The sequence below is a fragment of the Echeneis naucrates genome, chromosome 22, assembly GCF_900963305.1.
Source record: "Echeneis naucrates chromosome 22, fEcheNa1.1, whole genome shotgun sequence".
Classification (NCBI taxonomy): Eukaryota; Metazoa; Chordata; class Actinopteri; order Carangiformes; family Echeneidae; genus Echeneis; species Echeneis naucrates.
In genome coordinates this window covers 15,319,929-15,337,996 of record NC_042532.1, presented here as the reverse complement: position 1 = coordinate 15,337,996, position 18,068 = coordinate 15,319,929, and the positions used below count along the sequence as shown (strand labels likewise).

General features: G+C 41.8%; 1 protein-coding gene across 8 annotated transcripts in view; it reads left to right on the top strand.

Annotated features, from left to right (window-relative positions):
• The first annotated feature begins 5,002 nt into the window (after window positions 1-5,002).
• Window positions 5,003-18,068, top strand: part of LOC115036407 (single-stranded DNA-binding protein 3) — a 32,901-nt gene continuing 19,835 nt past the window's right edge. For all 8 annotated transcript variants that reach the window (XM_029494597.1, XM_029494596.1, XM_029494595.1 and 5 more), the window contains exons 1-4: window positions 5,003-5,303; window positions 11,921-11,993; window positions 13,188-13,249; window positions 15,360-15,444. In XM_029494597.1, the coding sequence (XP_029350457.1) occupies window positions 5,248-5,303; window positions 11,921-11,993; window positions 13,188-13,249; window positions 15,360-15,444 (276 nt within the window). In that variant the 5' untranslated portion in view covers window positions 5,003-5,247. The remainder of the gene's footprint in view (window positions 5,304-11,920; window positions 11,994-13,187; window positions 13,250-15,359; window positions 15,445-18,068) is intronic.

Genomic DNA, 18,068 nt, shown 5'->3' with positions numbered 1-18,068 from the left:
GCTCTTCCTGTTCATCTCCAGCCTCAGATTTACCCGATGACCCCATTCATTGTGTCCTGACCCGGATCACACTGAAACAGGTCGGTAGTTTGATTATTATGCTGAATATCTAATGGAACATGAGGAATTTAAGTTTGAATGTACTTTCAGCTATTTTGATGGATTATGACTCCTCCAAATGTCAGCGCTGTTCTTACATTGTCTCATTTTCCATAACAATTATTCAGACTTAAACCAATATGACACAGAGCAAATTTATTTATTTTTTCTGCATTAACCATAACTCACAAGGGGAAACTAGTTTAAAAAAAATATTTAGGGAAGGGGGGCGGGGGGAAGGAAGTAAGTGATTGCTAAGTGCTGGAACAGGCCCCGTGTCTCTGTAAGAAGCCAATGAGCTCTGATACAGATATTCCAACAAACCGACTGATTGGCACTGCAAAGGCTGCCATTCAATTAGAAACGAACATGTGAATGGCAAGCTTCTGAGAGGGATGTGGAGTGATGAAAAATACAGGTTTGGCATGATTGAGCTCAAACCTGTTTGGGGATTGTACATGTGTATCTGTATACGTGTGTGTGTGTGTGTGCGTGCACTTTAACTGATAGGATAGGGGCTTCGTTAGGGTAATTACAGCTTTGCTATGTAAATAAGCTTGTCATAGAGGAGAGAGACACACCCACCTCTTTTTCAGACCCAATTAACCTAACTCCCCTGGAATTTACATACCTAACAATCTTCAGTGCACACATACACAAAATCCATTCCAACAGTGTTGCCTGCACACTTTTGTACAACTGCAAGTATACTTATCAATACATTCTAGCACAGGCCAAAGTTCTTCCGAGCACACAGACACAGTCTCAGACACCAGGCAGTGCTGTGCTTGTGTGCAAACTTGACAAACATCTGTGTGTGTTCGATCCTGGTTGAGGTGCTATAGACTACAGCTAGCCAGGTGATATCTGTATGCATAAGGCATCACCCCAGGCTAACTGGCTGCTGGAGCTGTGGTGAGCAGCATCTATCATCTCAGGCCGCTGATGAATGTCTGTCCTGAGTGGCTCTGTGGCGTAGTAGAGGAGAGCACAGAGAGCACAAAATGACTCACAGTGGAAGAAGAAAGAGAAGAAGGGAGGAGGAAGCAGAGGGAAAGACAAGAGAGAAGATTGCCGGGGCAGAGGGGAAAGGCTGGGAGATAACAGACTAAGAGTTATGGAGAATTTAAATGGAAGATGGAGGGAAAGGCTGAGAGAATAAGTGAGACATTTAGTGTGGCTGTGTAAGAATGAAGGGATGGAGATGTTGGAGGAGGCAGAAGGGAGAAGAAGAAACGGAGATAGGCGCAGAGGTAGAAGAAGAAGAAACAGAAGGAGGCCATGGGAGGCTGGAGAGGCAAGAAGAGAAAGACTGAGATGTAAAAGGAGAGGAAGTGGGGGGGCGGGGGGGGGGGGAGAAAGAGGCAGAGGGAGATAGAGATGAAGGATGTGGGTGCACGAGCAAGAACAGAGGGAGATAGTGGCAAGAAGGCAGGAAAGTGGGTCAGAGGAGAGGACGATGATGTGGAAGAGAAGGAAGAAGAGAGTGATGAGGCAAGATGGAGAGAATGATACCGGGGGGAGAAACAAGAGAGGGATGGAAAAGGATGGGGAGGACAGAGGGATGATAATGGAAGTTTGTACGGCAGCATTGCCAGGTGCTAAAAACCAAATAATGAACCGGACGAGACTCCAGAGTTGTTATGTTTCTGGGCAAATTAATAAATTCGACTCCAACAACAGAGCTGAGCTCATGGCTAAATGACAGTGATGAAAACTTGACGATGAATGCACCATATGAAACTATTTGACACTTATGTCATAGTGAATAATAGTTTCGAAACAGCAGTTTGACTTTACAAGAGCTTGTAATAGATGGCAGAGGTTTTTTTAGGAGGCCTGATTGGATTTATCATGGTCAGCTTTCTGTACTTTAATAAAATAATCATAGATATACGCACACCATATGATTTAACTCTAATGGGAAAAATTATGACATCCTGATTTAGACATGTCAAAAATTGTGGTATTATGCATGTAGATTAAAAAAATTAAAGATTGTGCATGCTACAAATATCAAATGGAAATAATCATTCAAATATGACATTTATATAGGTCCAAAAAAAAAAAAAAACACAACTGGTGGGCGGTGCAGTTGAGAGAATGATTGATGGGACTGAAGGATGTGGACAAAACACTAACATATTTTATATGCTCATCTGCATTTTGGTAAAATAGAGGAAACACACAATGACATAGCTTGTGTTTATACTGTGCAAAGGAAAAAGAGCCAATGTTCCTGGGGATCATTGGGTTCTTGGATCAATACTGGTGCTATGATGAGACAGTGATAGAGTTTGTGGTCTATAGAGCTTAAAAGATACCAACACCATCACTTTCTCTCTTTCTCATTCTCTCTCACACTATGGATGCCAGATTTAAATTTCAAAATGCATCGTGTTCTCACTGTTTCCGTCAGACCTTTTTTTTTTTGTTTGTTTCTTTCTTGTTGTTGTTGTTTTGTTGTTTTTTTTTTTTGAAAGTGGTAGAAATATGAAGATGTCAACCTCACATTTTAGTGTGGATGTAGGAGTACAAAACTTTTGGAAGATGATACAACAAAGCATGCACTTCACAGTAACACAAACAATCAGACAAATTTGCGATTATTCCTGGACAGGTACTTTGGATGAGCTGTGCTCAAATAGCTATTGCACACTTTTTAGGTTGTTAGGCAGAAAAATGTTGTGAGTTTGGCTGTATTAAAAGACAGCAACGCTGTGCTTGCTGAATCTAGGAGACCATTTTGTAAAGAGAGAGCAGAAGAAATGCTTCCAATTTCATTTTATTATTCGGGTATTTTAGAGTGGACGGAGAAAACAGCTCATTCAAATGGCTCTGTTTCAGTGTGGATATAGCCTGAAATACATGCAAGTATAAAGAGATTAATTATTATGAAAATAAATTGACAAGGCACAACCAGATCAATGCCTGGCAGTCGGTCTCTATCTATGTGTGATTCCACTCAACTAAAACAAAGACATTGAGGAAAGTCAACAGCGTTTTTCTTGTTCTTTTATTGCTCTTTTTTTTTTTGTTTGTTTATTTAATTGGATTTATACAGATTGTTAAGACACTGTCAACGATCAGTAACTTGTGAAGTCATATTCATGAATATCTACTAAATCTTTCAGTACATGTGTGCTGATGAATATAAATAAATATACATAACATATACTAGTTTACCAGGGAAAACTTGCCATTTACTCTCTTTTCTCTGCTTTATTTTTCCTCTATTCTTAGTAATCATGAGGTGTTTGTATTCTGCTGTCAAAAAAAAAAAGCCTTTCCATATATGTACAGAAATGTATTTTCTCTATCTTCCCCTCTCTCGCTCTCTCTCACATACACACAGATTCATGGCTTGTCTCCACACATACTTACACCGGTGTGCACACAAACACACATGCACACAGACAGTCAGCTGTGCCCTTCCCACAGCAAGTAGCACGAAACGAGAACACACTGCCTGTCCCTGCCTTACACACATATACACACATATATGCACGCACAAACTCTGCAACTGCCCTCTACACACTCTTAAAGGGACATGACACAGACTTCTGTAGCCCAACCAAGTACTGGCACCATACCTAGATTTTAAATAAGTATATGTGCACCAGCTGTGTAATCCTTTATTACTATTGATTTAAAGGTTGCATGTATATCAGCGCCATGTAAGCAAAGTAAATGAAGAATAAACCGGATACCATATTTCGAAATAAGTCATTCGGATACTTTTTTGTGTTTGTGTTTCACATTGTTAACGTAACAAAACAGGAACCAGCACTGTGGTTGTGAATGTGCTGGTGTAATCTATATATTTTATAAAAAAAAAAAAAAAAAAACTTTCAGTGAATGGCAACAGTTTGTGTGTGTTTGTCTCTGCACCCATGTACACAGTTTTTGGTCATTTTCTTTGTTTACTGTTTGGATGGAATAAGTATGGCTAAACTACATTGGATGCTGAGAGGAGCATGCAAACCATCGACGCACTACAATTTTATTAACCAACAATTGTTCTGTAGTTATTTTGAACTATACCTGAATTGAATGGGTACAGTTATATCTGGCCACTGTTAAAACTCTTTATGCTTTCAACTCTCCAGGAAAAAGCGGGAACCTCTGAAGCATTGGAAATGAATCCAAATCAAAAAGGATGAAAAAAGCTGAACAAAATGGAAAATACTGTTCAGTCTTGTCTGTATGTGGTTTTCTAGAGGGCCTGAAACTTCCTCTACTTCCTACTGATTCAAGAACAGAACAAAACAGAACTATTCATCAAAACCAAATTAAAACTTTTCCTCAATTAGCTGTGGACCTCCTCCATTTCTGTCGGGCCCCGTGGTAGTCCCTTGACCCCAGGTTGCCCCCCCACCCCCACCTATTCACCGTTATGTAATGAGGTAAGTGAATAACTTTCTAATCAGTGGTCTGTGTGTGCTGTCAGTAGGTCAGGGTGTAAAAAATGAGGATCTATCGGTTGGGGCTCCTGGTGGCCCTAAGGCCACAGTAGATATGGGTACTTAGGGGGCCACATAAACCAACAAAGGCTACCATTTTAACAAGTGAAACGTCCTTCTGAGGTTACCACCAAAAATGTCACCACACGGACACGACGACACCCATCATGATTGGATAAAGTTGTCCCGACACGAACGTATGAACACAAATGTAAGATCAGATCTGAACTTCGGATGAGAACTTGAACTTGAGTGAAGTCTGACACACACACACACACACACACAACAAAAAAAAAAAAAAAAAAAAGAAAAAGAAAAAAACCGAGACGCTGCGCCTTTAAGAAGCCCCCACCGTCTCACAACAGGGGGGGCGTGAGCTGAATCCAGGAACAGCGATTGAAAAAAAAAAAAGAGAAAAAAAAAAAAAAAAAAAAAAAAAAGCTCCACCAGCGGACTGTTTCAAGTCCCCCCCCGGCTGAAACCTTGCCTGATTTGTGGGCAATGTTGGGGATGTAAAAAAAAAAAAAAAAAAAAAAAAAAAAAGGAAACCGGAGCAAAGAGAGCGCAAGGGAGAGATAGGGAGACAACACTAACCGGGTAGCTATGGAGATAGTAGGTTTTCCTGGTAGCTTTCTTTGACAGGTGTCGAGTGGGATAAAATAAAGTAGCAGAACAGCCTCCCAAGATGTACGGCAAGGGCAAAGGAGCTGTGGTCCCCTCCGATAGTCAAGCCAGAGAAAAGTAAGTACATGTGTTTGCACTGTCACATCGGAGATTTCAGCGCAAGAAGAATGTGCTAGGTGGCTAAAGTTGCTAACTGATGTGGAAGCAGCTCGGTCACTTTGAGCAGAGGTGCGCATGTTTAAAAAAAAAAAAAAAAACAAAAAACAAGAAAACAGCGTGCAAGCAACTAAAGTAGTGATGCCGTGGATAGTTTATTCGGTGTGTTCGCCACTTTCCGAGTATAGCTGCCCCCCCTTCTTCTCCTCCTCCTCCTCCATACCTCCACCTCCATTGCCGTCGTTTTTTGTTTTTATTTTTGCATCCTCCCCAACTTACACAGACATGACTGCTAAGTTAGCTCGGGCATGCTAGCCCCCCTTCAGTTCAGACCAGTTTCACTCTTGTTTTTCTTGTTTCCTTCGCATGCAAAGCAGACAGCGGCAGTTTTAACGACTAAAGTTGCACCGGCTCTTTTTTTTTTTATTCAATTTATTTACGAGCATGTTCTTTCTTTTTTTATTTTTTAAATTTACCTCTTATTTTTATTTTGCATTTTGCTGCACGTGTTTTCTGACAATAACGCGTGAAATGTGCGCTGGGCAGAGGAGCACTGATGGAGATCCCACTTTAGTTGTTCATCGCCCCCCTCCTCTCCTCTCCTTTCCTCCTCCTTCCCCTTCGGCCCAGTGTTGGAAGGGAACAATGCGTTTTGGAGTGACGCCGTTCATTGTGGCTAGCTGGCTTATGTGGTGTCGCCCCCGCCGGAGCGGCAGGTAAAAATAGAAAACAGCTGTTTGGGGGGGCTTTGCTACAAAATGGCACAGGAACGCGCTCTTGAACGGCTCCACGTTCCACAGCGACGCCGCGTCTCCGGGCGCGCTGGCTGCATTGTATCCGTGTGTGTGTGCGCTCGGTGAGCGGAGAGAGGCTCTGCTCCGACACCCCCCCCCTTCTCCTCCACCTTCTTCTCCTCCTCCACCACCTCCTCCTCCTCTGTGTAAAGGGGGAGCTGCGCCTCATAACTTTTGTGGCCCGTGCAGATTTTCCTTCTTCAGTCACCCCCCCCCCCACACACCACCAACACCACCACCACCACCACCATCTCCACCTCCTGAGTTGTGCGAACCGGTGCTGGGAGATAAACTGATCTACCCACCACCACCACCGTGCGTTTTACCCCCCTCCCCCTCTCCTTTCCTCCCCACAAATGTTGGCTTTTCACCGGCTGTTTTTGTGCAGAAAAACTTAGATGGCGTTAGCTTCGAGAGCTGTAGCCCTCCGATCCCTTTGTCTGCATGCCTCCGTCTCCATGCCTGTTGTTCGCTCTGGAGATAGAGCAGCACGTTTTCAGCAGCACTGAAATCCTCCACAGAGCTTTCACGCTGATCTGAAATGTTTCTTTCACCAAAGTCTTTGTGTTGGTGCTGGATTAGAAATCTGTTTCTGCAACCGAACTCCGTTTGCAGATAGTAGCTGTTAACAAAGCCACCCAAGACCTGTGCATGCCTTCAATAAACTTTGTTAGATTTGATCGCTCTGGAGGCATGAATTGTGCCATGATAGTTCCTGTTACACTGATCAATCTGGAGGTTAATGAGAGGGAAGAGCCTCCACACAGCCGTGGCTTCATTTCTCACAGTGGGTGGGTTGAGTGAACACCAGTAAATGTTCACTCTCTGACGCCCAGGACCAGTCAGCAGGTTTTGGGACCTGAAGTGGGACAGACTTGCAAAGCTCTTAATGCTTTTGCATGAAGATCGGGGAGTGGGGGGGGGGCTCGTTACCTTGTGCTCGCCCTATACCATGGCTCTTTAGTGAACCCATAGTCTTTATGCTTTATTCTTCCTCTAATGCCTGTCTTCATCTGCTTCCTGACTCTCACTTCACATCCTTTTTGCTGCTCCTCAAAGTCCTCATCCCTTACTTCAGTCTTGAATTATTGAGACAGACTGAAGCAGCTGCTCTCAGCTTTGCGTCAGAGTTGAGAGAGACAGAGGAGAAAGAAAGGGACAGAAGAGAGGGAGATATGGTGGGCAGGCTCATCTATGTTTAAAGAGGGGGTTTTGTCGGGAGCCTCAGGCAGAATGTCAGGTGTGCCACTGGTGAACATCAGGAAGATTTCTCACTCTGTGGGACTAAGTGTATGCATGCACCGATGTCCCTCCTCAGAACATAAGAGGGAACGGTGGGGATGGAGGTCAGGAGGTCACCCCACATGGTGTGATGGAGGAAGAACATTTAGTGTCAGCGTGATAAGGGAAAGGAGAGTGCCAAAGTCAGAAGTGAGTGAAGTATATTTCCAGTTTTGGGTTGCAAAACATTTGTGTCACCAGGCCATACAACCATAAAAATTCTGGAGTAAGGATTGCCCGATCTATCTTTCAGATTTTTTTAACCTTTCCTTTTACATATAATTTCACATTCTGGCTGTCAAACTCAATCCCCACCTTCTCTTTTTTTACTCTCCATCACAACTTGACTGCTCCTCTGATCCCTGAACCACCTACTGTTTTTTCTTCTATAAAAATGGGGCATGCCCCCTCTTATACTCCAGTCAAAACTGTTTCTTCTTCTCCTCTCTCAGTACTCCACTGGCCTATAGCTTCTTCCTCTCCTTACTCTGCTGAAACTTCTCTTCCTTTTCTTTGAGCTAGCTTTTGAACTTTAATAATGCAGTAGGCCAGGTGCACGCACACGCAGCCCCTTTTGCAACCCACACAAAAACACACATACACACACCACACATAAAAATTTCATTCAAGGCCTCATGGGTGGGGGGGTCTGCAGTGCGATCCACATATCCCCAGACAAAGGACAAAGTTTTAAACTATTCCTCCCTGATCAAACCCCTACAGAGGATTGTACATGTAAGCAAGCTGCGAAACCTTCAGTCTACAAAGTGATGCAAGCAATATCAGTCGAAGCTGTTGCTGTATCCTAAAGCTTCCTGTCGGCCTTTCAGAACTATTGAGATGCATGGAATTATACTGTCGGCGTGATTAGTAATCAGCAAAGTGCATTGAGAAAATGCTTCAGGGTTTGTGTGTGTGCCGTGCAGGTGTATGTGTGGTCCATCCAGTACTAAACTGACCTGCAAATGGCAGTGACTTACACTCTACACCAGCGGTCAGCGAGAGCTTGGTGACCTACAAATTGCTGGGAGCCTCAGAAAGTGGTCAGATTCCCTTGTCTAAACTGTGTGTGTGTTAGTAGATCTGCAGTCTTTAGCCTCATAAGAACAACGACCATTTGTGAAACAACCAATCTGTCCAACTGTCTGTGTTGAATTAAACAAGTTCATGGAGCCAGAACGTATTCCTGATGGTGGATATGTTTCTCTTGTGCAGTATGATAGATTTATTTACAGTTGAATATTATTAACCAGTGTGAATCCCCCCAGGAAGCTGAGAACTCAAGGCCACTTCTGCTCTGTTTGTTTGTTCATCTGCATGTCTGGATGTCTGCTTGCTCATGTATGTTTTCTTATCTTGGTGACTATCTGCAAGAAGGGCACACCCTCGGCTATTTATTACTTTTCGAGCAGGATAGCCAGCTTTCTACCCAATGCGTGTGTACCAAATGCATACTCAGCCCACAATTGACCTAATCATAGCACAAGACTTTAGTCAAATGTTTATCTGTGGTCGTCGTCGTACACAGAGACTTGTCTCTGTAAAGCTTGTTTGGTACAAGTTACAGATACAATTAGAAAGAAATATTTTATGTAAGTACCAAGAAAAAGCTTAGGCTTGTTTTCTCTTGATGCTTGCTTGTATTCTAACCTTTGCTTTGCTATAATGGAAAGGAGAGGGGACCACTTCTTTGAACGAAGTTGAACAAAGTAGTATCTACTCTATACCCAGCCCAGGTCAGTGGGACACACGGTCAGATGCTGTGCATCGACCCATTCAACCCCGGTGTTGGTCTAATGAAGGATATGTTGCGTATAGGCAGCCGAAGACCTCTGGTGAGCAGTTTGTCATCTGTTTCTCTATCCGTGTCGTGTGGGATGTTTGTGAACAGCCTTGAAAGTTTGCAAATGTGTTTGTTTGTTCAACTTCATGCCTAACCTCACGCCTAAAATTCAGTGAGAACGTTGTTGCCTTCTGACTTTGATTCAAAAACATATTAAATTATTGCACATCTTATTTCCATGGGAAGGACAAGATGTGACCATCAAACAATCACCTACATGCTACAGTTGCTGTCGATTTGCCTTTTCATATCTTTTATAGCCTAAATTTACAAACCAACAATGCATGCAGAAATTGGCAATATTTCAGAATTGCCATCAGTAACAGCAGGTCAGACACAGATTGTGTCACCATCACGACGCATTTCTTCATCTTTATCTTGACTTCAAACATTTAGCTGAAAAGGCAGCTAAAGAAAACACTTGACTGACCGAAAGTGTGCAGTGCTATACAATCCCTCACGTGGACAGTTATATTCTGCTTACTTATTTACTGTTTTGTAGGGACACGTAGAGACTATTCTATCTAATGCCTTTACATCATAGCAGTTAGCAGTTGGCAACACTTGTTCCTAAATGGGCATTTATAAAACACATATGCAGTGCAATAAACATCTGTATGTAATTAGTGGAAACACCTAGAATAATTGGATCATTCTATGATATGTCACCTAATGACTCTAAGATTATCCTTTTTTTGATTAGAGCTGCGACTACCAGTTATTTCAGTTTCAAAAATGAACATGAAAATAGTTGCCACGGTACTTCAGAGCATGAGATATAGTTATCACATGTCTTGGTTTGTCCCATCAATACTCAAACTCCAAAATATTGATTTCTCCAGATTGTAAGACCCCCCTCCCCACACGCACACACACACACACACACATTACCGCCCCAACAAAAGAAGACTCTCCCGCATTCATGAAATGTTGGCCAATTTTGGTCAAAATGGTTTCAGGTCAATCATCTACCTGTTGGTATTTTCTCTTGTAAGGATTTCCTTATTTACACTCACAAGTGGCATGTTCTCTCAAAATCTGTATTGCCAAATCCTTGCATCCATGCGCCAAACTTTCACTTTGTTGCTGAGCACCATAGGCGCAGACGATGCAGGCATGTATACATGCACACTGTTTATTAATGAAAAAATTGAGTGCATGTATTAAATGCATCCTATTTAATTTCTTTAAAAGGTGTTGATAGTGAGGGATCACCAGCTTCATATCCAAAGTTTTTATGAAGGAGCAATATATCATCTTTAGGATGAATGCACTTTATGTTTTAATAGACATTTCCTTTCTTCTGCCATTCAATGGCAGTCTAAATAAGTCGGCACTGAAAAGGAAAAAAGCCCATCAGTGGTTTAAAAACAAACTACACAACAGCCTGATTATCTCAAAATCATGTTTCATTGATCGGTGCATTGACTAATGATGGGGACTATGACACTGAGCTACTGTCCTTCTCATTAGGACCTTATTGGCCTGTCAGAGGACTGTCTGCTCTCGGCACACAGGACACTGTCATATCCACGCTGCTGGTCGATTGATGGTCCATTAACAGCCTATTAAACACTGCTAAGTGAAGGAGTTAGGAGTACAATGTTGGGCCAATGGGGGTTTCCCACTCCACAGCATGATTCTTGTGTCTGTTAATAGACCCTGGTGGATTGCCATTTTCAAGTGTGGCTGGCCTGTTATAATACAGGGAAAAAAAAATGTCGTCTGGCGAGAGTTTTTAAAATGTTGGAATTAGTGTGAATCTTTGTTGCCTACAGCTATTTCTGTCTGTATCTTCTCCATTCAATCAAAATAGACAGTATTTTTTTAGGTTTCTGGATTTGTAGGGGCGCTGTTGGGAAAAACTGTTGAGGCTGCTGAGGTGCTGGTGAGATTATACGGCACTGTTTGATTGCAGCAACTCAGGAATGCTTGGATATACTGAGAAGCTTTGAGTAGGCATTGAAAACGATAAGATTTGATTCATAGCTATATTATTTATCAATTCATCTTATCAGACAGATTCGATGGGGGGGGGGGGCAGGCAGGCATACTTTGTTTTCTCTGTCCTTGCAACTGTTTTATTGTTTCCAAGTCTGAAAATGGCATACATGTGACTCAGTTAAGTTTAACTACTGTTTTCAATTCATACTGTTACCCATAGGTTGGCCCGGCCTGTAATTGCTGTGCATACAGAGGTTTTTGCAGTTTAGTGGGTAAAGATGTAACCCAGGTTGTTTTCCACTGGCTATTGGTAGAAGTTAGCAAGGAGACATAGAGAGAAGTGTGCTTTTTCTGTTCGTTTTGTAGTCATGCTTGCCATCCTTGCCTTTCTGTTTTCCAACATGCCTTCACACATTATAGTTGCACAACAGTATATGTGAACACCATTTAAAAATCAGTTGTTGATCCGTTAATTGCAATTCTTTAGCGATTTCCAGATGTAGAATGAATGCAAACACAAATGCAGTAAAATATCTTTGCATCCTGAAACGTTTGTTCAGTATTAGCTCAACTGGGCTACAGTTTAAGTTGAAAATCTGCTTTTGGGTGTCCACATGTGGCGTGTCTGTATGAGGTTGGACAGCCAGGTAATAGAGAGAGCCAGATGTCACTGTGGTTTTGTGGTCACTAACATTTTTTCTCCCTCTTTATTTCAGGTTAGCATTATACGTATATGAGTACTTGCTACATGTGGGAGCACAGAAGTCAGCACAGACCTTCCTGTCTGAGGTAAGATGGCATTTGTAGCTCCACTGTATTAGTATCTTGCTTACACCAAGTCCACATAAAAGATGTGCCTCTTGAACCATGCGTATTAATTCTTCTTCAAAGACACTGGCCTCCCTTTAAAAAAAAAAACCCCATAAACCATTAGTACAAACAGCTTATGTGATAATAACAATATGTCGGAGTATGCCCCAAAATAGCAGCATGAATAAAGGTCAGTTGACATTATATATGGTGCAATTAAAATTTTAAACCGTCGAAGACTATATACGCGATTCCTATCTCTGATTGGCTTACCCTGATTGTCTTACCTCAACCCAAAACAGTCATTGCTCTTCATACCCAAACAGAGCACCAGTCAATAAGGGCCAAGGCAGAGTCTGATAAGAGGTATTGTTGGGGTGGGGCTACACCCAGCTTCACAACATTAAAGTCTGCCTAGGGAGGGGGTTGAAGGGTTCGGTGGGTCATCCAGACTTTGGGCTTTAACATGGGAGACTTCCTGTATCAAACCAATAGTCAAGAAAGGGGGAGTTATTTCTTTTTTAGCGAGCATAGTTATTTATTTATTTTTTTTAATGTTTTTATCTTTTCCATATCTCCAGCCCCTGATAGAGGGGAATGGCTCCTATGGGCTGTATCAAAGGGTACCCATACGGTCATTTAGGTGGATGGACTTGTTGGAATATAAAAGCTCCATTTAACATAACCACACATGCTACCCTAGCATGGACTCTCTGACATACCATGTCAGTTCAAACATGCTAAACATGATTAGAGTGCAAGGTGTTGCATCAATATTTCAAAAGGAAATTCTCTTAAGTTACAGCAGGTTATTCACGGCCATGGTGAGTCCAGGCTGTGAGAACTACTGATGTTGTATCATTTGTATACGTCTCCAAGTCTCACAACTTTACCCTGCAAATAAGCTAACTATGAATGAGAAAGGGATTTTTTTTTTTTTAGATTTCACGAATGTACTTCAGATTTAAAAGGAGGAGCTGGACAGAACAAAAAGAAAGTGGGGAGATGGAGATCGACAGAGGCAGAAAGATGTCTATCTTCATGTCTGAGGCCATTGACAGTTTGAGACTGACTGATTATATGTTCTTAACCCCTGGACCTGCAGACATAATCCTCTCTCTAGTGGCTGCAACTGACTTCTCTTCGCTTCTCTCTTTTCCTTTCCTCTCACAGATTCGATGGGAGAAGAATATTACATTAGGAGAGCCTCCTGGATTCCTCCATTCATGGTGGTGGTAAGTTGAGCTATTCTTCTGTTTTCTCTTATTGTCTGTGATGTCCCAATGCATTTTATTTGACTGGACTAGTATACAGATTTTACAGTATACTTCTCATACTATGTACCCCCCCCCCCCCCCCCACACACACACACACACACACACACATACACATACACACATACATATTGATGGGGTTCTAGCGTCCATCCAAGCCCTGCATAATTCATTACTGTCATATGCACAAACAAAAGCTTCATCAGAGCTTTTGTGGTGTTGTGGAGAATGACATAACTCGTGTTTATGAATAAACATTTAAATATTGAGGTCTCTGTAAGAGTGATAAATGTTGATTTACCTGATGGTGCTCATCTCCATTCGTAATCAGAATCAACTTTCATTGGTGGGGGGTCTTGGGCTTGACCAGACTCATCGAGGGCATGACCCCTCCCTCCCTGTCTTCTACCCTCTCCCCTCCTCCAGCACACCATCCTTCACCCCCCCTTCCTGAAACAATGGATCCAGATGGTTGGGGAATGGTACCCCCTCCCTCCTCACCCCCTCGTCACCCTTTTGTGTTCCTCCCACCTCCCACTTTTCTCCTTTGTTCACACAGGAGACAGATTCTTAGCAGATTAACCCGTTGCATTCCAGCTCCCTTTGTGTCACACCTCCCTCTGCTGCCTTTATCCCCCTCCCCCATGTCATTTCTGCCCTTGGCTAAGATTTGACCTTTAGGGTCAGCATCACCTGAAGCACTAATCAGCAGTTTCACTAGTTTTTTTGGTTTTGTTTTTTACTGTTGGGCATAAATAAGGAAAAGTCCACATCCACAGTAAACATTTTACTGTGATACAGTGCAATGAAAGCTAATAAGTAATCAGACAGCTTACATATTTTTAAACCCAAGGTAACTCATCCTAAGTGTATTAATGGCATATATCAGGTCCTAGTGATATAAATGTATTTTTAATGACTGAGAAATGACTCATGGTTCCAATGAAATGATGCAAAATCCTTTACCTCTGGCAGATTTCTATTACAGTTGAACTGAAGAAAGTGTAGTTCATGCAGCTATAGGATAGTGGTATTGAGACTTGACTCAGACTTTTCTCAAAGTGGGAGCAAGAGTCTGAGCCAGGTCAGAAGAAAATCTGAGCAAAAAGAAAAAGCTTCTGACAGGTTTTTATATCAGATACAACTTAATTAGTATCAGCATGTTTCTAGATTTTTAGCTGTCATTCTCTAGTTTTTAATTCCCAACAAATCTCATGAAAATACCAAAATGTGTGCATTAGTTAATCTCTTGATGGATGACAAACTTTCTTACCCTCTCTATGGCCTTCCAAGTCCACCACTCTGCTCTCTGACCTTTTTATGGAAGAAGGTCAAGTGAAAGTATAGATTAAGTTTCAAGGTCAAAACTCCTCTTGATGTGCCCAAATCACTCAAGATCACTCCTGAATATGGCTGCATTTTGTGAGGCACTGAAGTGGATGATAACTTCCAGATGTTTTGGATTAAACGTGCCTATCTGTATTGCAGATTGCCAAACATGTCAAGTGGCTGTCAGATTAGTCCTCTTGTTAGCTGAGTTGCTGTTTTGCTCTGTTTATAGCACTTCCACCAAATCAATGCACAATGACTGATTGAATTAAGACCTCTTAGACAGGTAGCACACAGGCAGCTAGCATTGTTGATCAGCATAGATATGTTTGTGTGTAATGGAGATTTTCCACTTAGGATGTCCAAAGAAATTGAAACAGAAGCTTTCATGGATCAAATGATTAGTAAATTCCTTCACAATGAGGCCATTTACCAGTCAAAACTTGTACAGGAGGGTATCCGGGAGATTGAGTTGAGCCAGTAAGAGTTTAAAGTTAGGAAGTCAATGAAAGCTTCATGGAAGTACAGTAACGCAAATTTGTGTGTGTGTGAGAGCGGTTGATTGAGGGGGCGACACTGGCATTGTGTCCCTCTTACAATGATGCTCAAGTGTGTAAGAGCCAGTTTAAGAGTGCTATGGAGATAGTGAGAGAGTGTGAATGGGCTATGAATAGCTTTTACACATTTGCTTATATTGCTCTGTTTGGTAACCTTTTGACCCCCCCCCCCCCTTCTATTTCAGTGTATTCTGGGATTTGTATTGTGCGGCTCCAGACCGAAGGGAGACATGCGAGCACTCCAGTGAGGCCAAGGCCTTCCATGACTATGTAAGTAGAAGATTGGCTCTGCATACTGCTGCTTCTTTCTCTTTAAAAACAGCCACTGTCTTTACAGAGTCGGGGTTTTAGTTCTTTGTATGTCTGCCTCAGGCACACATCAGAAGACTATACATATTTTCTAGTGAGGTCAAGTGTGTATGGGGAACCTTGGAAGTGACATCTACAAGAGCAGGTAGTGGATGTTGTGCACCTCACAAAAATTTGGCCAAGTAATTTAATCATTAGCTGCTTCACAGATCAAACTTTGGAAAGTTTGAATGCTACAGGACGAGACATTTCATCTTACCAGAAGCAAATTAAGTGCGCTATCAAATGCATGCAAATCACAATTTCAATTCAGGCTGCATCCTGATGCTTGTGATTAGCAGGGGGCAGAGTTAAATTTCACTATAAAGTAATGCCCAGATTATCTTCTGGATAACACAGAAGATAGTGAACTTCGCATGTCTTTGAGTTCCTTCTTCTGTCCGAGCAATGCTTTAAAACCTAAACATAATCAGTTTACTATAAAGTAGAACAAAGGAAAAAAGAGAGCAAATCCTCCTAATTTAGAGATGCAACTATTTGGCACTTTGGTTTGAAAAATAGCCTGTAATAACATCTATTGGCTAATCACTTCTGTCTTCAAAGGGAGATATGTTGAGATGAGATGTGCGCAGAGAGTTTAAAACAAATCAAACATTTCAAACTACCTGAAAGAGAACAAGAACAAGGTGATGCTGCATGACCACACACAGCCTCATCCAGTGCATCATCAGATAGGGCAGGCTCTCAAAGGAACATTACAAGTTGTTTTTTTTTTTTTTTGTTTTTTTTATTGTGAAATGAAACCATGAAGTGGGAGGAGCCACTAGTGTATGTCTCTGTTCTGTATTCCCATCTGAAGTTATTCTGTTAATGGTATCTTTAATGTTACTTAATTAATATCAAATCATATGGCTCCCCTGGCTAATTCAACAACAGTGCAGGTTTATGTTATTGCCCTCAGTTTTAATTATTGCAAGAGGAAATGATGGCTTTATTCTTCCCTTTCCTGTACAAAACAGATTTAGGCTATAAAGGTGAATTGATTTAAGCTCTTGTTGTTTTCCATTTTCTCAGCATTGTAATCTTCAGCTTCCATTCACTGTTTGCAGTTTGAGCAGCAGAACTGTAAGATCAGTGATAATTTCTTACTAACTGAAAATGCACCTTGGGAGTTGTAGCTCACACCCTCCAGAAGTTTGAATGCACACTCAGACTCAGACTCTTGTACCTTAACTTGCTATCAAAGCATCAAATACTTTACAAGTTTAACGCAATTTTTCTTTGGAGCCAGGGATTCCTTTCATTATTGATTAATCTGCCAAATATATTTTCTACAAATTGAAACTATAAAAAGTAAAAACCAAAGGTGGCTAATGTCTAAAGTGTCTTTTGGTTTTCGCGTTGATGGATCAAATGATTACAAACCAAAGAGATTTCATTCAGCGAAATGACTGAAACGCTTAAATCAGTTAATCAAACAACTGTTTATATCAGAAGTGTTGTTACTTAAATTGTCAGTAGAGAAAGAAAATTTTACGTTCAGAATCAGAGACGCCCAAAATCTGTCTTCTTACTTTGCACTTGCATTGCTATTCATGTGAATTTTCTTATTGAGAGCTGTGTGCCTTTCTTTTTTCTTTCCATTGTGTGTTTTTATATGTGTGTGTCCTTGAGGGATTATTTGATATCTCTGGGATCTTGAACGGGAAAATCTGCTTCTTTCTTTATGTGTTCATTACTGCTCATTGAGGTCAGAGGTCAGCATTCAGGGTCAGTTCTGTAACAGAACACAAAGTTTATCAGGATTCAATATCTTGAACACTATGCTTCATGATGTCTGTTTCTCACCATAATAATGGCTCCACCCTCCTGTGTCACAGATGATAATATAAACAATAAAAAATAAAAGAAGATGAGGGTTTCTTCTCCGCGGTAAATATATCCACTTGTCTGAAAATGTCATGTGTTGTGATTGACACTATGTGTCTGTCTTCAGCCTCTGCTCTCTGGCCAAGACTGTGTGTGTGTGTGTGTACATGTACTGTATAGTGTGGGGAGATAATGGAATAGAGTTCTAATCCGGTAATCCCAGCACTGGGCTGAGGCTAAACCAGGGATTTGTGTGTGTGTGTGTGTGTGTGTGTGTGTGTGTGTGTGTGTATTTTTGGACAGGGGGCATCTTTGGCACCCGGCCCAAAGAAGGAGGGTGGAGGGGCTCACACCCTCAGTGGCAGCCAGCATGGCAGTTAACCCTATGTGTCTGTCAGCGTAGATGGGTATGCTATATGGCTGCTTGCAGTCTGCTCCTAACAGTGATAAAGCAAAGGAGACGGAAAGGGTTTAATTTTGGCTCCAGCTCCCTGAGGCTAGTCTCTGAGCACAGGTCCTTTTCTACTGGTTTCAAAAGAACGAGTCGGTTAGAGGCATCAGAAGAAAAAAATATTTCACCCTGCCTCAAAAGATTTTTTTTTTAGTCTTTTGAGGATTGCTAGATTGCAAGCCAGCATTTAAGAGGCATTATCACAGTTGTCTCTGCTGGGTGCCGAGGCACAGCAAAAGGTTCATGGTTACTCTTGGGGCAAAGC